Source organism: Betta splendens, chromosome 16 (assembly GCF_900634795.4).
Source record: "Betta splendens chromosome 16, fBetSpl5.4, whole genome shotgun sequence".
Taxonomy (NCBI): Eukaryota; Metazoa; Chordata; class Actinopteri; order Anabantiformes; family Osphronemidae; genus Betta; species Betta splendens.
In genome coordinates, this window is record NC_040896.2 from 5,614,140 (window position 1) to 5,634,223 (window position 20,084).

General features: G+C 51.2%; 3 protein-coding genes across 6 annotated transcripts; 2 read left to right on the top strand and 1 right to left on the bottom strand.

Annotated features, from left to right (window-relative positions):
- Positions 1-345: 345 nt before the first annotated feature.
- Positions 346-2,153, top strand: rpp25l (ribonuclease P/MRP 25 subunit-like). Of its 4 annotated transcripts, none has more exons than XM_029130343.3 (2): positions 346-488; positions 994-2,153. In XM_029130343.3, the coding sequence occupies exon 2, from the start codon at positions 994-996 to the stop codon at positions 1,660-1,662; it is 669 nt and encodes a 222-aa protein (XP_028986176.1). In that variant the 5' UTR covers positions 346-488; the 3' UTR covers positions 1,663-2,153. The 4 variants fall into 4 exon arrangements, with proteins under 4 accessions (XP_028986176.1, XP_028986175.1, XP_028986177.1 ...); XM_029130342.3 differs by having other exon boundaries at positions 424-552; XM_029130344.3 differs by lacking the exon at positions 346-488 and adding an exon at positions 548-684.
- Positions 2,154-2,300: 147 nt separating this feature from the next.
- LOC114843627 (gamma-aminobutyric acid type B receptor subunit 2-like) lies at positions 2,301-9,394 on the top strand. Its single transcript, XM_029130341.3, has 18 exons — positions 2,301-2,864; positions 4,833-4,970; positions 5,329-5,499; positions 5,569-5,667; positions 5,758-5,823; positions 6,081-6,266; positions 6,361-6,603; positions 6,673-6,733; positions 6,871-6,951; positions 7,024-7,174; positions 7,251-7,383; positions 7,662-7,760; positions 7,834-7,938; positions 8,007-8,117; positions 8,193-8,399; positions 8,484-8,585; positions 8,879-8,985; positions 9,062-9,394. Exons 1-18 carry the CDS (start codon positions 2,643-2,645, stop codon positions 9,216-9,218), a joined length of 2,439 nt encoding a protein of 812 aa, XP_028986174.1. The 5' UTR covers positions 2,301-2,642; the 3' UTR covers positions 9,219-9,394.
- A 3,042-nt stretch (positions 9,395-12,436) lies between these two features.
- tmem116 (transmembrane protein 116) lies at positions 12,437-17,398 on the bottom strand. The gene is made up of 11 exons (XM_029130533.3): positions 17,240-17,398; positions 16,895-16,941; positions 16,611-16,674; positions 16,200-16,331; positions 15,142-15,246; positions 14,975-15,024; positions 14,805-14,888; positions 14,402-14,537; positions 13,400-13,544; positions 13,236-13,315; positions 12,437-12,926 (listed from the first exon to the last, which is right to left on the bottom strand). The coding sequence occupies exons 1-11, from the start codon at positions 17,306-17,308 to the stop codon at positions 12,759-12,761; spliced, it is 1,080 nt and encodes a 359-aa protein (XP_028986366.1). The 5' UTR covers positions 17,309-17,398; the 3' UTR covers positions 12,437-12,758.
- Between the last annotated feature and the right edge of the window lie 2,686 nt (positions 17,399-20,084).

Here is a 20,084-nt window from a genome sequence, read left to right on the forward strand (position 1 = left end):
CTGCTTCCCAGGCCTATGCTCTACCTACTGAGTGAATAATGTAAAGCAGTGGCAGGAGAAGTTGCATGAAGATGGTAAAGGAAGCTTTATAGTGTTCAGGAGAAAGGTGGAGAAACAGGCGGAAGGGGGAGAAGAGAGCAAGGATCGGACACAATCATCTGAATAGCACATTACATTTGATGGGCGATGTGAGTTCTGTGGTGAGGTGGAGGAAGTGGAGCATGTCATTCTGAAATGTGGGAAATACAGGAGAGAAAGGGAAGTGAAGGTGAGGAGCGTGAGGGAAGCTGGAGGATCAGGGAGAGGAGTGAATGTCCTGTTCGACCTCTTACAAGGCGCTGGGAGGAGGGCGAAGGGGTGTAGGAAGCGGCAGGTGGCGGCAGGTGGCGGTAGTGCAGTTTTAAGGATGCAAACCGGCGTAAAACAAAGGAAGAAGAGCAACAGGAAAGCGCGACAGTTTGCGACAGGTTGCTTCACTCAACAGTAACGTAAGTGTCTCAGATAGTGATTGGAGGTAAACATGCGGAGAGTTGTGTAGGCGGAAAACATCGGGTAAGCGTCTGACTGTACCTGCGGGTGTGTTCGCATAAAGAGCAGCATTTTCTGTACTGCCGTAGTTTAGGTTTAATCAACGGTGCCAAAAGAAGAGGGACAGAACAGATCCACGGCGTGACGCCGCTTTAGGTTGATGCAACATCACAAGCTCTGTAGTTTTAACATGTGAATCTGACTTCCATAGATTCTGAATATACCTGGAGAACATGCAATAATGACATGAACATGATAATGATGGTTGTTCTGTCCGAATCTCCACAAACAATGATGTCAGTTCACCCAGACGCATTTGTCTCTTTCGTCGTATTGAGGGAAGTCAAACTGGATGTTTTAGAATAACGTTGTTATTCAGTTAAAGTGGTTGCTTTCGGTTCAACACTCTGCTGAGCTTAGCTTGTGTTCTGTTTAATGCCATCTGTCCTCTGTCTGTGTGTGCAGATGGAAAACTACAGTAAAGCTCGGACAGTGGAGCAGCCATCTGTCTGTCCGTTCTCTGGCCTCGCCCCAGACACGCCAGAGATCCGTGTCAAAGATGGAAGCAAGCTCCGCAACCTGCTGCGCTATGCTCTGAGCCGCATGGAGGTCAAAGCCCCGGCGCCCGAGGAGCAGGGGCGAGTGCCGCCTGGAGAAGGGGCTATGGATGTGGGGGGACAAGGAGAAGCGCTGGGCCGAGCTCTCTGCAAACAGGTGGTCTTTACTTCGGTGGGTAAGGGCGTATCCAAAGCCATCACCTGTGCAGAGATCGTGAAGCGGCGTGTGAAGGGGCTCCACCAGCTCACCAGGCTGCTGTACAGCGCTGTGGTGGAGGTGTGGGAGCCTCTGGAGCCCGGGGCCGGCCTCGACAGCCTGACGGTCAGCAGGAACGTTCCCACCATCTGGATCCTGCTGTCCAGAGAACCGCTGGAGTGCAGCCAGTCTGGCTATCAGGCGCCGGGTTGCTACGATGCTCTGTGGGCCCAGCCTGCATGTAGAAAGGAGGGTGGAGGGCTCCCGGGACAGAGAGCTGAGCCCAGGAAGCGGAGGGGAGGGGGAGGTGGCAGCAGCAGAGGGAGGGGCCCCGGCCGACACTCTGGACGACCCAGAGAGTCGGAAAAAGGACAGAACTGAATAAATGAGAACACTGTGAAGGTTTACACAGACTGTGGGAGGACTGGGCCAGGCTGTGAACAGGGTAGAAGTTGAAGAAGAACTTTCAGAGGACACTTTTATTAAGAATGTTTTTTGGTTTGACCGTTTGTCTTTGATGCTTGATGCACTGAACCGTATCACACTTAGGCCTTAGGTTTCAGTCGACATGCAGCTTCCACAGGCATCTGAAGATGGATGTCATGTAAATGTTTCTCAAAGTGTTTTTGATGGATAAACGTGTCACTGCAAACAATGAAATGCATCTTGAGCTTATTGTTCCTGATCAGCATCACTGGTCCAAACCTCCGTCACAGCAGGTGCTGGTTCCTTTTATTTCTTTTTGTTTTCCATCTGTAAAGTTTCAAACTTGTGGCTCTGCTCTTCGTATGGAGACGTTTTGTTTCTGCCTGTGTTCTGAAAAAGAGTGTTTTCATTTTAAACTGAGTAAAAACTTGCAAATGAAAAATGAAGTGGAAGCAGAATTATTTGTGGCCTGTTGGAGTCGGTCCACTGTGGCTGGTCCTGCAGCGCCACTGAGTGGCCACCTTTCCTTGTTCTAAAGCCTTAATGGTGGGAAGTTTGGATCCACGGAACTGTTATTTATTGTTTATCATTTGTTCTCTGGAGTAGTTGTTTGAAAATGGTTCTTTTTGTTTTGACCAGCTACACAGGATGTGATATTGCTCAGTCGAACACTAGATTATCGGAGCAGATGGCTCACAGGTTTACAACTGATGGATCATTTGGCCTCACGACTTTTTGTCAGGAAGTTACAGTAAGAAGCAGATGGCTGAGGTGACACCCCCCACTCTCTGTGTGTCTGGGGGCATCTGGTGGCATCTTGTGTTGATGCTGATCCGTTTATCTCCTCGGCCTCTCAGCTGCTCACAACACAGGACGATTAGAGCCTCCCTGCAGGAGCATCACAGCGGCGACGAGAGTGTGCGCTTGAACCAAAGATGCTAGAGGCGCTCAGGCTGCTGCTGGTACTTGGGCCGGTGCTGGCCCAGGTCCGTCACCCTTTGCCCGTGCTGTGGATGATGCCGGGCAGCTCGGGGTCCGGCAGGGAGAACCTGACGGCCGCGGTGGTCCCGGCGGTCAGGCTGGCTCTGCAGGACCTGCAGAAACAACCAGCACCACTGGGGAACTACGAGATCCAGCTCCAGCTGCTGAACTCACAGGTGACCGACTGTCGACCCGTTTAGCCTCTGCCCTGACATTTGCCTAATTATGGGATGGTTAAATACTAGATGGCTCAGAAAGTTGAGACCTTCTCTGAATCGTAACACTCAGTGTTGCTTGAGTGATTTCTGTTTCCAAAAACTGTTTCTCTTTCTAAGAAAAACAACAAACATTTGATGTATTCAACTATATCTTCTGCTAAATATTTATGTGGTATAAACACTATCTGAAGGTAAAATTGTGTGTGAGTCTGTGCTCCTGCCTTTTTTAATGAAGGGATTGTAAAATATCCTTCTGTTAACGGCTGACGGTGCGGTTTGATTCCCAGCTCCTCCAGTCAGGTGCCTCCAAAGCACTTTGAGTGCAGCCCATTCATCCACTGAGCTGTACGTTCAGAGGAAAGAGAAACCTCACACGGTGCCTAATGAAGACTGAGAGCTGCTTTTTTTTCTTCTACGTTTATTATGTTGTTGATGAGGGAAAACAGGTGCTGCGGTCCCTTCCTGGGGCCACATGGCGGCAGGCCAGAGACCTCCCCCTCCCCATGAATGAGAATAAGCGAATGGAGTAGGTGTGAGAATGTATCTGAGAGTGCATGGGTTCACGTATGATTAACTAGTTCTTTGTGAGAGAGTTTGTGGGTGTGTGTGTGCATCTGTGTCTGTGTGAGTACGTATGCGTGTGCTGCGGTTGGTTTGTTTGGGGTCCCGTTTTCTGCCCGGGGTACGTGGATTCGTTGCCTGGGTGGTCTCTTTTCTGCTGACTCTCACCAATTGGCCTTGTGCTGCAGGCCGGTGTGGTACCAGGGGATGAGGTCGGGCCGATGGGGTCGGCCCTGCTCCGCTTGACTGGGGGTGGTGGAGTGGGGGGCACTCTGGGCGCGGGGGCATCTACTGGCAGGCTCCCTACGGACCGTGGGTCCTCGGGCTCCACTCTTTCAGGCCGACCCTCCAACCGGGGGGAGTGTTTGCCCCTGGTTCTCATGGGGCGGACTGCTTTGACCCACAGTGGCCCACTCTGACCTCGGGTGCTGTCTCTGTGGCTGCTGCAGCCCTGCCTGGAACACCTGCCCTCCTGGAACTGAAGGTGTGTGGGCTCCCTGGCTGCTAGGATTCTTTCCTCTGCTTGTTGGATGGCGTAGTGGCGGAGCCCCTCCATCACCCTGGCTTCCACATGTGGCATTGTTCATTCACCAACGTCTGCCTCACCCTTTGGGTGAACAATGTTAAGCTACAGCTTTACTAACCTTGTAGTGGAACACTCAACACTCAGCTGATAAACAGGCTTTAAACCCAACTGTAGGTATTACTGATACTTATCACTACCAGTATCAATAATGTGTGAATATGGTAGTTGTGATGTTGTACGTCATGGCTATTATTAAGTAGTATGGGATATTTATAACAATGCATATGTGTACTGTATGTATATGATATATGTATGTTTGTATGAGTGTGTACATATCCTCACACTATTATTGGTATAATATTAATTTAACAGTTAACCACACAGCAGCTGTTTAGTTATGAATGTATCAGCCTAAGGTACATCCTTATTTATTTATTTTGTGCCTATTGTTTTGCTTGATTGCTTTGTTTGGTTTCAGCAGCCAACCCCCCAAAACACACCACATGCACAAACTCAACCTGTCCACCAATCCAGTGACATCACACATATTTAGGATCAAATAATAGAGACAAAAAGATAAACCATTATTTAAGAGGAGTATATATATTTCTTATATACTCCCCTTGTAAAAGCAAAACCGTCGTTCATCACAATACGGCATTCAGCCTAGTACATGCTGCTTGTTGAACTGCTGGACAGGATACGCAAAAAAAGAAGTCCATAATAATAACTTTGATCTGACATCATGCTGTGAATATTAAACTAATCTGAGTTTAACACCAGTTGCCTCAGTCCTCTGCCTCAGCGGGGTCAGCCCTTCCTGTCTTTCTGTTTTGCAGTGTGATCCTGCCACAGCTCTCAAATCTCTGTTTGATGCAATGTGGGTGGGGCCAAAGTACCTGCTGCTGTTTGGAGGTGCGTGTCCACCTGTGGCGTCGCTCATCGCTCGCGCTCTGCCCGCTCTTGGCCTCGTGCAGGTATAAACAAGACTCGCCTGTGACTCGTCTGTGGTTCGTCTGTGACTCGTCTGTGGTTCGTCTGTGACTCGACTGTGGTTCGTCTGTGACTCGTCTGTGACTCGTCTGTGGTTCGTCTGTGACTCGTCTGTGACTCGTCTGTGGTTCGTCTGTGACTCGACTGTGACTCGTCTGTGGTTCGTCTGTGACTCGTCTGTGACTCGTCTGTGGTTCGTCTGTGACTCGACTGTGACTCGTCTGTGGTTCGTCTGTGACTCGTCTGTGACTCGTCTGTGACTCGTCTGTAACTTGTCTGTGGTTCGTCTGTGGCTCGCCTGCCTCAGGGCAGTGGTGGCTCTCATTGGTGGCCCTGTTGCAGATCTCCTTCGCTGCCTCATCCATGAGCCTGTCCAACAGGAAGTGGTACAGGAACCTGTTCAGCACAATGCCATTGGACCGAGCTTTGAACCAGGCTGTGGTGAAGCTCCTGCAGAGATACAAGTGGGCCAGAGTTGGTGTCGTCACACAGGTTGGACCCAGACACTCAGAGGTGAGCTCGACCCATCTCAGCATTTCCCTCTTCTTTTCTGATCACATGTGAGTTTCCCTGTTACTCCAGATGAAGAAGGATCTGATGAGACAGCTGCTGATGGCGAACGTTCAGGTTGTTTCCACAGAAAGTCAGGACGACGCCTGCAGGAGCCTGGAGAAGCTGAAGGTGACGCACGTGAGCAGGACAAAGGAGCTTAAAGCGGAAACTAGACTGAGAATGACTCGTTGATGCTAAATGGTTATTGTTACCTTGCAGGAAGATGATGTTCGGATCATCATCGCACAGATCGAAGAGGATTCAGCCTCTGAGCTTTTCTGCTGTGTGAGTTCATCTTGACAGAGCCACTGACCTGAACTAGAACTAGACAAGCTTCTTGCATCTGGACACAGACGCAAATGTACAAGTGATGTGCAGCCGTTCAGCACCACGGACAACGGCTGTGGTTCGGTCTGAGGCGTCTCATTGCTTCTACAAAGGTTATGATGTTAGTTGAGTTAACACAGGGGAGACTTGACGCATTGGAAGTGACCGTGAGCACTGGGAACGGTGACACAGGTGTTTCCTCTGTGTGTTGACAGGCTCACATGCTGAACCTGTTCGGACCTCAGTACCAGTGGATCGTTGCTGGAGGAGCAGGTGGATGGAGGCTGGGGCCTACAGCTTCTGGCTGCGCTGCCACCCATGTGCTGACAGCTGCAGAGGGCTCCATCCGACTCCAGATCTTACCGTTGAGCAAGATGAACGCAGCCGGAGTCTCTGGACAGGTTCGAAAACTTGGCAACCAGCCTGTGCTTATTTAAAGGAGTTGTGAGAGAGCAACAAATGAACCATCAGTGACCAGCTGCTGTGTCTCTGCAGACTCCTGAAGAATATCAGGACATGTACCTCAGACATGTGACACCGCAGGGGTCAGAGGTCAGCCCTCTCCACGCCTTTGCCTACGACGCCGTGTGGGTCGCTGCCAAAGCTCTGACTCAGGTGATGGAGGTGGTGAAACACAGAGAGAAATACAGAGTACTGAGGAACATGAGCGTCAGCGACCAGGAGGTTCAGAGGTTGCTGCTGGCTGCAGTGAGGAACACACGGGTTCAAGGAGTCACAGTGAGGACGAACAGAACACAAAACACACCTGGACCAGTGGAACACTTCATGGCTGTTGTCTGTTTTCAGGGTCCAGTCGTCTTTCGAAACGGGGAGAGAATGTCATCAATCGAGCTGATTCAGATTCAAGGTGACGAGAATCACACGTAGCTGCAGTCTGTGTGAACACAGTGTTGAGCTTGTGTGTGTGTGTGTGTGTGTGTGTGTGTGTGTGTGTGTGTGTGTGTGTGTGTGTGTGTGTGTGTGTGTGTGTGTGTGTGTCCTCAGGCAGCAGCCATGTGTTGGTGGGTGGCTTCAACACCAGCAACCAGCAGCTGCGACTGATCAACCACCTGCTGAACTTTAAAGGTTGTCTGTTGACCAGAATAAAAACGGTCCTAACAAACAGCAAGTTGTAACAGCTTTGGGTTCTTCCTGCAGGACGTGGACCCGCCAGAGACCGGGCCCTGGTCCGATTGCAGCACCGTCACGTCAGCCTCTTTGTCTACATCACAGTTTCATCAGCTGCAGCTGTTATCATCTTCATCACTCTGCTCATCATCTGCCTCAGGGTTATCAACCGTAAACACTGGTACATCACTTCTGCTGGTACAGACCTGGTCTTGGTTCTGTTGGACCTATGGTACAACAGACTCTTTCTCCTCCAGGCTGCTACGGTCCAGTAGTAGGTCCCAGGATGGGCTGCTCCTGCTGGGTGTCCTCCTCTCCTCCTGCTCGGTCCTGATCTCGGGTCTGGATGGAGCCACAGTATCCGACTGGATGTTTGAGATGTTCTGCTCTGTGAGTTGGACCAAAACAGTGAACCACCCATTCGTTAGTCCGTTATAGATGATGCGATTTGAATGAAAGTGAGAGCTGTGAGACTCAGGTCTCTATTCAGGAAAATAAAAAGAACAACAACTTTAGGATTTATTAATATTCAATACGCTCTGAGCTTCTTTTTCAGTCTCTGTTTAGTTGCTGTGGGTCGGTTCTGTTGCCTCTGTGTGTCCTGCTGCTTCAGAGAGCAGGTCCAGCTGATCGGCTCTCGCTGAGCTGTAGAACGTTCACTCCTGCAGGTTCATCTGTGGTCGCTGTCAGTGGGACACACCCTGATCTTCACAGCCCTTTTCACCAAAACGTGGAGGATTCATTCATTGGTCGGCGCCAAGCAGAAGGTCAGACCCTCAGGTTCCACAGTCTGAATGAGGGGAAGCTGCGTTAACATTTTGCTTGTGTTTCCGGCTGCAGGCCAGGTGTGTGCTGCTCTGGTTGCTCCTGTTGGATGCATTTGTTTTGACCTCCTGGCAAATCCTGGACCCCCTCAGACGGGTGGTTGTGCAGCACAGCTCAGAGGTAACAGGAACAGGAGCAGTGGCCTCTGGGTGACGAGCGCTTCACTTACACCGCTCTTGTTTCCTCAGAGCGACTCTGTAGACCAGGACCTTCTGGTCCAGCCCTTCTCTGAACACTGCAGCAGCAGCGGCCTGGAGCTGTGGCTCATGGCCGTCTACGGATACAAAGGCCCCCTGCTGGTTGGTGCACACTGTGCTTTGGTGAGAGCTGCCTAGCTGACGTGCAGACATGAAGTAAAAGCAGTTTTTCTGCAGGGTCTCGGCTGCTTCCTGGCCTGGAACACCCGGTGTGCACAGGCGCCCCCTGCTGGCGATGCCTTGTTTGCGCTGACGGGGTTCACTGTGGCTGGAGTGTCGGGCTCCCTGCTCACGGCGCCCAGTCGTTCTCTTCAGTTCTGCCTGAGCAGCGTCGCCATCCTCTGCTGCAGCGCCTTCATCCTGAGCTGGATGTTTGGGCCAGTGGTCAGTGAGGCGCTGCGGTCTTTGGTCAGCTTGGCTTTTATGTGTACCAACCCGGTATTAACGTGTAAAAGCCTGTGTTTGTAGATGTTCTACTTGTGCTGGAACAATGGCGAGCAACAGCAGCAGCCGTCGCCATCAGAGCTCCACAGTGATGAAGAGCAGGACCTGAAGAGTCGAAGTGCACAAGTAAGGACTGGGAAAGGTCATCACAGCAGCTGTGTGTGCTCAGTATGAATAAAGGCCAGCAGTGTGTGAGTGAGCACCGTCAGCAAGGGAGGAAGGATGGAAGCAAGGGAGGAAGGAGTGGAGGAGGAAGTGAAAGAGTGTAGGGAGGGGGGGACGGAGGAAGGGAGGAAGGAAGGAGTGGACAGAGGAATAGAGGAAGAATGAAATGAAGGAGGGAAGGAAGGAAGGAAGGAGGAGGAGGAGCTTTTTCATGGGACCCACTGGAACAACGTGCTTCTTGTTTTTCTCTGCAGCTGGATGTGGAGATAGAAACCATCACCATGCAGCTGTCAGAGGTTGGTGCCGAGGACAGAAGCTCAGAGCAGAACCTGAGTCTGGACTGGGTCAACTCTTCAGAACAGTGAGTCCAGTGGGTGTCAGCAATTCTTTAATGCTATAGACTTCCATGCTCGTGGTTCTGGTTCTGTGTCCGGCAGCGTCGGGCGCCGTCTGTCTGTGCAGCTGCCCATCCTCCACCACTCGTACCTGCCCGCGGTCGGTGGCGTCTGCTCCAGCAGCTCCAGTCTGTTTGTGGACCTGGACCATGACAGTCCTGGCCCACAGTCACACCACTGCCACCGAGCAGAACTTTGACCGAGCAAACATTTACTAAAGGATGAAGGAAAAGGATGACATCTGATATTTATTAGTCCTGTCGTCATTGCTGTTCAGATTATTAACATTTTCAATATCAATAAATAAATATAAATAAATATTTTCCTGAATAAGTTAACCTCGGATCTTTCAGTTCTGTTGGAGTCTGGGTCTGGGCTGTAATGCCTGTTCTGTGGCTGAGCTGGGTTTCTGCCTAATGCTTCTGACCTAGGAACACTGGGTCCAGATGTTCTGCCTTTGCCTAAGTGAACTGTGTAGAATGGTCCCTGCCATCACATGGCAGGGACCATTCTACAGGGACATGGTGCAATCTGCAAACAGCCTGCCTATTGCTAAACACACAAGCTGAGCGGCGCTGAAGAACCGCCGGGTCCGAGCAGAGTGCTGCTGGTCTCGTCCTGCTTCAACATGCTGCTGTCGGTGCTGGTTCTGATTCTGTGGCGCCAGGTAGCGGTAGGAGCTGTGCGGTTCTGTTGGGACTGGGAGCTGACATCTGCTCAGAGCTAATGAGTGTAGCTGTGCAGTAGAAACACTCCACACATGAGAGCTGGTCACGCGGCACTGATGTCTGATAATAAAGATATTTTTATTGGAATTGTGACTTGGCAAAATAAGTTGTGGATATCTTTAATTACGGGTTTGCCTTGTCATAAATACATTACAGAACTGTAATGTGAAACATGTCATCTTAGATCTTAAGTCCGCTTGCCATGTTTATAAAGCTTCACATGTTGAAACAACCAGTCCGTTCAAACTGCACATAAGCAGCTAAACAGTCACGTGACGTGTCGGCGCTTCTCGCTCGCATTGGTCACATAATTTGATACGCGCGCGAAACGCTACTCTGCGACACTCCCGCTTCTACAGCTGGAGTTGGTCGTCTCTGCCGCGCTGAGCTACGAGTCCCAGGTCAGCGGAAAACACGGGCCCATGCAGCCTGCGGCTGCACCACTTAGCCCGGCTGATGTCCTCACACGACACACGGGTCCGACTGGACGGTGAGTACAAACATGCTGTTCATCACATCCTCTAAGTGATGCTGCTGTTCATCACATCCTGTATGTGATGCTGCTGTTCATCACATCCTCTAAGTGATGCTGCTGTTCATCACATCCTGTATGTGATGCTGCTGTTCATCAGACCCTGTATGTGATGCTGCTGTTCATCACATCCTGTATGTGATGCTGCTGTTCATCACATCCTCTAAGTGATGCTGCTGTTCATCACATCCTTTATGTGATGCTGCTGTTCATCAGACCCTGTATGTGATGCTGCTGTTCATCAGACCCTGTATGTGATGCTGCTGTCCATCAGACCCTGTATGTGATGCTGCTGTTCATCACATCCTCTAAGTGATGCTGCTGTTCATCACACCCTGTATGTGATGCTGCTGTTCATCACATCGTCTAAGTGATGCTGCTGTTCATCACACCCTGTATGTGATGCTGCTGTTCATCACATCCTGTATGTGATGCTGCTGTTCATCACATCCTTTATGTGATGCTGCTGTTCATCAGACCCTGTATGTGATGCTGCTGTTCATCACATCCTCTAAGTGATGCTGCTGTTCATCACATCCTGTATGTGATGCTGCTGTTCATCACATCCTCTAAGTGATGCTGCTGTTCATCACATCCTTTATGTGATGCTGCTGTTCATCAGACCCTGTATGTGATGCTGCTGTTCATCACATCCTGTATGTGATGCTGCTGTTCATCAGACCCTGTATGTGATGCTGCTGTTCATCACATCCTGTATGTGATGCTGCTGTTCATCACATCCTCTAAGTGATGCTGCTGTTCATCACATCCTTTATGTGATGCTGCTGTTCATCAGACCCTGTATGTGATGCTGCTGTTCATCACATCCTGTATGTGATGCTGCTGTTCATCAGACCCTGTATGTGATGCTGCTGTTCATCACATCCTGTATGTGATGCTGCTGTTCATCAGACCCTGTATGTGATGCTGCTGTTCATCACATCCTGTATGTGATGCTGCTGTTCCGTGGTTTCTCTGCAGGTTCCTTACTTCCAAGAACTTCCAGAAGATGGTTTCGGACGTTGTGCAAGCCGGGGGTTCCAACTACAACCTGCTGCTTGACAACTGTCACCTGAAGAACCAGTGAATGGTCACACGAAGCTTCAGATCCTTTTATTCCTCTCTTCTCACGTCATCAGTGTTTCTCCAATAAATGCTTCAACGCTTGTTTTGAATAAATCTACTTAGAATATGATCAGTGAGGCATTAGTTAACATGTGCCCTCGTCACTATGGTAACCGCAGCATGATTTGTACCTGAGCTCTGCTTAGTTTGTATCAAAGTTGGTTTGTGTTGTTGAAGCAGTAAAACATTAAGCTCCACTGACCAGAGATCAGGCTCAATGAAACCATGACCCGTTTAAACCTCTCGTGCTTCGGTGACACCACAGAGACCACCTGCTGTGCATTCAGCGGCTCAGCCGTCCGCCCGGCGCTGGGGGGCAACTCACTAAGGTAAACGGAGCTGAACTAGACACGTGCAGTCTGGACTCATCATTTCACCAGTCGGTCTTCTCTTCTATGACGTCACCTCCGTTGAGATCAGCTGGAAGCTGCCAGTTGTCATGAGCTCTTACTTCCACTGGAGGGAGCCACCGTCGCTCGTTGTGATGACGGCGATACAGACGAGTTAAATTCTCAGCTTGCGGGGCTCTTTGCTCTGTGTCTCAGCCTCCGTCACTCTAGGTTTAGCACAAAACATTCAGCTGCAGTAACTCGGACGGGAAATGAAGTTTCCTGCAGATTGATGCGATCAGCTGCAGGTTCATGTGTTGACGTTTTACAGTCACATCAGTGGGTCCGAGGCTCAGCTGCACGTGGCTGCTGTCCAACCGTGCAGAAACCATCAAAGCATCGCCACGTGACTCGTTATGGGCTGCGCCCCTCGTTCCGCTCACTCCCTCCTCCACTGAATGAAAGTGAAACTGATGAAGCGAAATGTTGAAGTTTTCTATTGTCTACACTGAGAAACTGAGCAGGTTTCAGGTGTTTTCACACCCGGTGACACACTTTCAAGCTGCTCCTGCTCCTGAGTGGAGCTGAAGGAAGCAGCAAAGGACCAACAACAGTGAGCAGGACATGTGTCGCGGACACGGATCTGGACCTCGAACCAGACACTTCGTGTCCAGAGCTCGACGCAACAACAAAGACAAACGTGCACAAATGCAGAGGAGGTTTAATGAGCATCACACATTTCTACGAAGCTGAAAACAGCCATTCTCCTTCAGCTGCTCTCACGGATTCTGACAAACTGTTTTCAGTCTCTGTTTTCACATCTATGTGTTTTCACAGCGCTCCGGCCTCAGCGGACAACGGGCTGACGGAGCCACCTGGGCTTTCAAATCCTGTTTTGTGCGTCGCTGTAAACTCCCTCTTCTCCTTTTCTCATCGGTGGAAGCGTCGGTGCTCTGCTCGCGGTGTTTTCCCTCAGTTCAGGTGAAAGTTCAGACTCCTCAGTCCGTCAGCTCCTGAGTTTCCCCTCAGCTGATGCTGGGCAGCGCCTGGTAGCTTCTCTTCTGCCATCGCAGCAGCGGCGTCTGAGTGTCCACGTCCCGGCGCAGGACCGTCCTCCCAGCGCCGCGGAGGCGCGCTCCGGTCCAGCCGTAGACCAGGCAGTTGAGGAAACCCTGGGAGGCCGAGGTGAAGGCCTGAGGACAGAGCACACACAGACAGTCACAGACAGTCACGGACGTCCTCAGACGGTCTGCGACTGTCACAGACGTTCACAGACGGTCTGCGACCGTCACAGACAGTCTGCGACGGTCATAGACATCCGCTACCAGTTCACACATGAGCTGCTTTAGGAGCGACAGTGCAGGTGTTACTCATTACAGAAGTCAGAACCGGCCCATCCGGACCCAATCGTCGGTCATCTCACCGTTCAGGACACACTGTCAACAATCTGGCCTGTGATTGGTTCTCATCGACCAATCAGATACCCCTGATGCTCAACTGACCTGTGAGATGTAGAGGACGACGCCGACCCTGCCCTGACACGCCGAGGGCTTGGCGACCCGCAGGAAGGCCAGGCACACGGCTGAGGACACAAACGCAGCCACCACTTAAGGACTCATACACATAGTGACTGCAAACTATGGAGCTGAGTGTGTCAGAACCAGACCTGGGCCCCAGCACAGAACAAACACCAGCGGGTACAGGAGCATGCGTCGGTCCATGGCTCGGAACGCCGCCTGCTGCTGGCTGCCTAGGTAACCGCTGGACGCCACGGCGCGCCGGAAGATGCGCCGCGCGTTGACCACGAGCGCCTGGAGCAGGACACAGGCAGACAGAGTGAGAGACGCAGGACACGCAGGACACGCAGGACACGCAGGACACACAGGACACGCAGGACACGCAGGACACGTGGGACACACGGGACACATGGGACACACGGGACACGCAGGACACACGGGACACGCAGGACACATGGGACACACGGGACATGCAGGACACGTGGGACACACAGGACACGCAGGACACACAGGACACGCAGGACACGTGGGACACACGGGACACACGGGACACATGGGACACACGGGACATGCAGGACACGTGGGACACACAGGACACGCAGGACACACGGGACACACAGGACACGCAGGACACACGGGACATGCAGGACACACGGGACACGCAGGACACGCAGGACACGTGGGACACACGGGACATGCAGGACACGTGGGACACACGGGACATGCAGGACACGTGGGACACACAGGACACACAGGACACGCAGGACACGTGGGACACATGGGACACATAGGACACACAGGACACATGGGACACACGGGACATGCAGGACACGTGGGACACACAGGACACGCAGGACACACGGGACACACGGGACATGCAGGACACGTGGGACACAGGCAGACAGAGTGAGAGACGCAGGACACGCATGACACACAGGACACATGGGACACACAGGACACGCAGGACACATGGGACACGTGGGACACACGGGACACACAGGACACGCAGGACACATGGGACACGTGGGACACGCAGGACACACGGGACATATGGGACATGCAGGACACGTGGGACACACGGGACACATGGGACACGCAGGACACGTGGGACACAGGCAGACAGAGTGAGAGACGCAGGACACGCCTCCTACCGTGACGCTGGAGAGCGTGGCGAGGAAGGCGGCGAGGAAGACGGCGATGGCGTAGGTGTGCAGCAGGCTGCAGGCGCCCGGCGTGGCCTGGTGCTCGGAGGTGAGGTACAGAGCGCCGGTGTGCATGAGCAGACACCTGCAAGAGGACGCCGTGAGCAGATGGACAGCGCCACAAGCTCCAGAGGCTTTTATTTTGGTGAAACCTCCTGTATCGAGCCTCGTCACAGCAGCCCTGACCTTTACCAGGACATTGAGTTCTGCCTTCCTGACTGTGTGTAGAACGTGGACTAGTTCTGCTGCAGCTGATGCATTGTTAAAGCGGTTCTGCAGAGATCCACCATGTTCAGGTTCTGCTGCTGTAAATACACTTCAGACAGCGGACGTGGACACAGGTTCTGCTCACCTGTAGGGCTGGCTGAAGTTGGCCTGGCACTTGCTGAGGTTTCCTTGGATGAAGACAGGCGTCATGAGCAGAACCGGAACCAGCCTGAAGGCACAACATCAGCGGTTTTATGTGCTTTGCATGGACTGGGCCGAACACACCCAGAACTAACGACCTGAGTTGCTTCTCACCCTGACAGCAGCGCGGCTGCTTTTCCAGCTCTGCTCACTCGGTTAGAAACCTAAAGAAAGAACCAGATACAGAACCAGGAACAAGTAACTTGCAGTGCTTCAGAAGAGAAGCAGACAAAATAGATGGCGATGGACCGGGTCAGGGTGGTTCCGATGTGTGCTGGTACCTGTATGGGGTATCCGACCAGGCAGCTGTAGAACCTCTCTCGGATTCGTTTGTACAGGTCCCACAGGTAGTTGAGTGTGTAGAAGAATGAGGCCATGTAGAGCATCTGACAGAACAGCAGCACGGTTAGTGGCTCACTTTATATAACTGTTCTGTGAGGTTCTGGACTGTAAACAGAGCTAAAACCAGAAGTGGACCCAGAGTGCTGATGTGCCTGGACAATGGATGTAGGTCAGGAATGTTGTTTTCTGCTTTACATCCAGCCTGGGCTCTGTCCTGGTTCTGCTGCTTTATTTCATCCCAGACTGACCCAATTCAAGATCGGTTCTGGACAGGATGACTGGACCGGCAGAGTGGTGACACCTGGACAGGACAGGCTCACTTGTCTGAGTCAGGCAGTGATGTTCCCCAGCTGTCTGCATTATTGAAATTTTGACTCCTTCAAGTGGACAGAACCGTTTTCAGTGCCACCTATGAAGACATCTGTCATCAGTGATTAAAGGTGAGACGGGTCCGTAGCTGCTCAGACGCCGATGGAGGTCAGTAAACAAAAGGTTCTACATCCATTCTCAGGTTCTAAATGCGACTCTTCTCAAACAAACATCAGCAGGACAAACCACAGAACCCAGGTGTGTGAATCTCCCTGCAGCTCCTTCGACTTCCTCATCTCTGATCTGCACCCACTTCAACTGCACTGATGCAGCTGAGCTCCAGGTTCTGGGGTCTGACCCGGTCGGTGTCTGTGAGCTGAATGCGCTTCATCGAGGCTGAGCGGATGACTCCAGGGAGTGTAGGTGCTTTTGGGTCGGGCCTGTTTTGTTTTTGGTGGAGGAGGAAGTGGAGACTTTCCAGCAGACAGAGCTCTCATTATGTGAAGCTTCCTTATTGAGGCTTGATTATCAAACGTGAAGAACACAGAATGCCCCTAAAACACCAGCGTGAACCAGGCAGACGCAGCACATGACGAAGGCCTAGAAACCAGCAGCGCATATGAAGCTCTGATCAAGGCCCGGCTGGTTCTAGGCCTTCACTGGCTGCGGAGTAGGAGGCTGGCATCACCTGTTCCACCGTGTGCAGGTGGTAGCAGTAGGTGTAGAGGCTGTCACAGTGTCTGGAGAACAGAGCGGCTCCGGCGAGCCAGCAGGCAGCAAGCAGCAGGTCCGTTACGCTGAGCAGAACCAGAGGCTGTAACTGAAACACACAGAACCACGTGAATACAATGTGACACCAGACTGTGTGTAGGAGAACCAATCAGTGTCCGCAGCATCAGCTCAGCTGTTTGACATCCTCTGTGGTGCTGCAGGTCCAATTACTACGACTTGACCTTTATGGAAAGCGGTTCTGGTCAATGTTTGTCACATGTCAGTGTTTGTTTACTCTCCTGTCACAGACCAAACTGATGTAAGCTGATCATCATCACATGGACCCATATTGGGTCCATCACAGCCGCAGACAGAACCGGTCACTGACCTCCGGCGTCCGAAGCGTCCTCTGTAACGTCACACAGACGATGATGGAGCCAGATCCCAGAACACTGCAAACAAATACAACAACCGGGTTTATTGACTAGGCCCAAGTCACGGTGAAGTTTTCACCATACTCCACTTCGGCTGCTGCTGAAACAAAAACTAATGAGTTTATTCCACGCTTCACAGAGCAGCTCATGCTATTGTCCCAGCGCTGTGACCTCTGACCTTCCACCCACAAAACAATGATTCACAACTCGAATTGGTTTTGGGTGACGTCATACCGACCTGAGCAGAGCCACGACCAGCTGGATCCACTGGACCGCTTCATACACCTGCAGAAACGAGGCGCAAATTCACTGACTGTTCAGAGGGAGTTTGAGCAGATCTGGGATCAGCTCAGTGCCGCGGACCTGATCTGGCGACGTGAGGTGTGAAAGCGCTCAAATACAAAAAGCTGAGCTGTTTGTACCGTAATGAGTCCGGAAACGTTCGACTCATTCCAAATAGAAACGAGACGCTGATCTTCATTTAACGGCGTGAAGCAGAAACGCGTATTTAGCTCAGGCTGTTTTATTGCTTGTCGCACTAACATCTGTCTCAGAACTTTACGTAAAGTATACTTCCGCTCACCTGGGTCCAGTCCTGTGCCCCGGTCGTGTTCGTCTCGCTGCTGTTGCTGTATAAGCCTTGCAGAGACATGATGGAGCCGAGGATTCTGGCAGCAGCGCCGCAGGACTCTGGGGTTTATTCTCCGTGACTCCGCCCCCCCCCCGGGTCCGCCCCGAGTCCGCCCCGAGTCCGCCCAGAGCCGGTCCAGAGCCGGCCCGGTCCGGGGCCTGCAGCGCCCCCTGCAGCTTCCGCGACGTCAGCGCCGCTTGCTGCCGTTTGCTTTGGTCTGATTCAGTTGATGAGCAAACTTGTAGTAATTTCTCTCTCTCTCTCTCACACACACACACACACACACACACACACACACACACACACACACACACACACACACACACACAGTGAATCTTGGACGCAGGTCCTGTGCTCTGGGCTACTGCGCGTTTTCCGATGGAGGCCAACCTACGCACTTTAAGCAAATGCTGCTGTTCTGCTCTCTCTCTCTCTCTCACTCTCTCTCTCTCTCTCCCACTCTGTCCCCACCTACAGGTATCATCGGACTCAGAGCTATGTGTCTGTGATGGGCAGCTGCCTGCGTCCAACCATCCTTGAATTGAACTGAATTAAACTGAATTGAAAGTTTGTTGCAGGTGATTTTTGGGTCTGGGTTTCTCTGGGCCGGAGTTGGTTCTGTGAGTGGTTTTTCACTGTCCACATAGACACTAATGGAGATTTGAATCTGAATTGAATAGTTCTTAGACGGGATTGGATCAAGTAGCAAAATATAAAATAAGTAGCGCGTGCACTTCTAACAGACTAGGAGTGTGTTAACATGAACCAGAGTCAAAGAAATGTAACAGAACCCCGAAAAAAGTGGGTTTAGCACGAACAGAGACCTTTAAGGTTGAACTGGATGAACAGAAGCTGCGAATGTGGCACCAGCCAGAAACAATGTTAAACTCACACAAATGAAGGACTCAGACACAGTTTGTGCCTCGGAAATTTATTGATTTCAGTGAATTCTATTTGTACGGAACCACGTGTGTCCAATTGCGTTGTATATAGTATGTATGTGTACATTCAATTATACATATTACAGTCTTTTTTAATGTGCATTTGTGCTGCTGCTGGTCTCTGAGAGTCACCAAACAAACCTCATTGTATAACTACAATGAAATTAAAGGCTATTTATCTTAACAACAGCAAACCAGTCCAGTGACGTAACAGATCAGCTACTGAAGTGTCCTTGAGCAAGGGACTGAAGTCACCCAGGACTAATGTTAGCAGGTGGTAGCTCAGAGTTTTAGTCCCTCAGCTCCTGAGCTGTAGGTTGAGCACAGAGCACAAACCAAACACTGGGGGCAGTTACAGGATCTGAGACTGTGTCTATATGATGACCATGATGACTCGGCCAAGCGTCCACGTGATAAGTCAGATCCAGGGCCCGACTGGAGCTCTTGTTGCACAATGGGCACTGGTAGAGGACCCCTGTGCGTGTCAGCTGGTTGAGCGAACACCTGCTTGAAGATCTTTTGACAGAGGAAGCACTGGTACGTTTGCAGGTGTCGGGTTTCTCTCCGGTGAGACGCCTGGTGCTCCTTCATGCGTACGAGCTGGGTGCTCCTGCAGACGAGAGGAAGGGCAAATGTCTGAAACAGTGCGTGAGAACGCAAGGGGCGCTTTGGACCAAACCCACAACACCGGGCTTCCAGTCCTCTTCCTCCTCATCAGAGTTGATCAAGCCGCTGATGTCTCTGTCATCATGGTTACCAGGTTGAGGCTCATTTGAGACCTGGAGGTTTATTACACAGGCGTGATTAGACGGATTCACACCCGCCTCTCTCTCCATGTTCTGCCTGCTCAAGGGACATTCAGTGATTTGTAAACTGGCTGTGACACGTGAGGTAACTATGCTCCAGTTGTCTGGATGAGGTTTACCTGCTCATCCAGATATTCGTCTGTGTTCTTCTCCTCTTCCAGTCTTCAGGTTGGACCAGAAAGAACAGATTCATCCCTTAAGATCTGCTGTACACAAACATCGGGTCCGTTAGAGCTTGTTGCAGAGAACCAGTACTGTCTTCTTGGAGGAACGATGGAGGTGAAGTCTCACAGGAACGGCATCAGGAGAGTGATCATCATGTGCTGGAGGAGGCAGGGCTTCACAAAGCTCAGGAACAGATGCTGCAGCGATGAGGCTTCTGGACCACGTGGGTCCTCCTGTGCACCGTCAGGCTGCTGCTGCTGCGGTGCACGGTGCACGCGCTTAACTCTGAGTCAATCAACTCGGAGTTGCTTAAACCAACTCTTTTCAGCTGTTCTGAAACCGAAAACTCCAGGTTTGCAAACTCAGAGTAAATCAACTCAGAGTTTAGTTTAAACTCAGAGTTTGTTAAACCTCCTTCTTGAAACGGGCCCCGGGTCTCTTTGCGAGACAGTATAAATGAAAGTCGCTGTTTATTCTTAAAGACACTATTACAGCTTCGTAACTGCGGTCAAGTGAGCCGTCGTTCGTTCATCCGTCGTTCAGCCAGCCGCGCTTCAAAAACGTCTTGCGCCCGTATTACGCGCTTTACAGCAGAGCACAAAACACGCTCGTCGCGACTCCCTCTTTTCATAGCGAGACGTCGGTCTGTTCAAAATATGGAAAACTACGAAACAAAATATTGCATATATAGAAAAACTGTCGCCTAATAAAGATCTGTGTACTTTTACTGTAAAATTAAGCATTTATTAGTATTTAAAAATACCATGTCATACTGTGAAACTTTTATAATTAATAACTTGACTTTAGTGCATAGTTCCAGGCCCAGATCACTTTCCCCTTGTTCTACTAGTGATGTACTATCACCCCACAAAGATATGTGTATTT

Excerpts from the sequence above, each read along its gene's own strand:
- tmem116 (XM_029130533.3), bottom strand. The coding sequence starts at position 17,308 with ATGTCTCTGCAAGGCTTATACAGCAACAGCAGCGAGACGAACACGACC. Across the intron at positions 13,545-14,401 it reads CCACGCTCTCCAGCGTCACG|GCGCTCGTGGTCAACGCGCG; the intron begins GTAGGAGGCGTG and ends GTCCTGCTCCAG. Across the intron at positions 12,927-13,235 it reads TCGTCCTCTACATCTCACAG|GCCTTCACCTCGGCCTCCCA; the intron begins GTCAGTTGAGCA and ends CTCTGTCCTCAG.
- rpp25l (XM_029130343.3), top strand. The coding sequence starts at position 994 with ATGGAAAACTACAGTAAAGCTCGGACAGTGGAGCAGCCATCTGTCTGT.
- LOC114843627 (XM_029130341.3), top strand. The coding sequence starts at position 2,643 with ATGCTAGAGGCGCTCAGGCTGCTGCTGGTACTTGGGCCGGTGCTGGCC. Across the intron at positions 6,952-7,023 it reads CCACCTGCTGAACTTTAAAG|GACGTGGACCCGCCAGAGAC; the intron begins GTTGTCTGTTGA and ends TTCTTCCTGCAG. Across the intron at positions 7,175-7,250 it reads GTTATCAACCGTAAACACTG|GCTGCTACGGTCCAGTAGTA; the intron begins GTACATCACTTC and ends TTTCTCCTCCAG.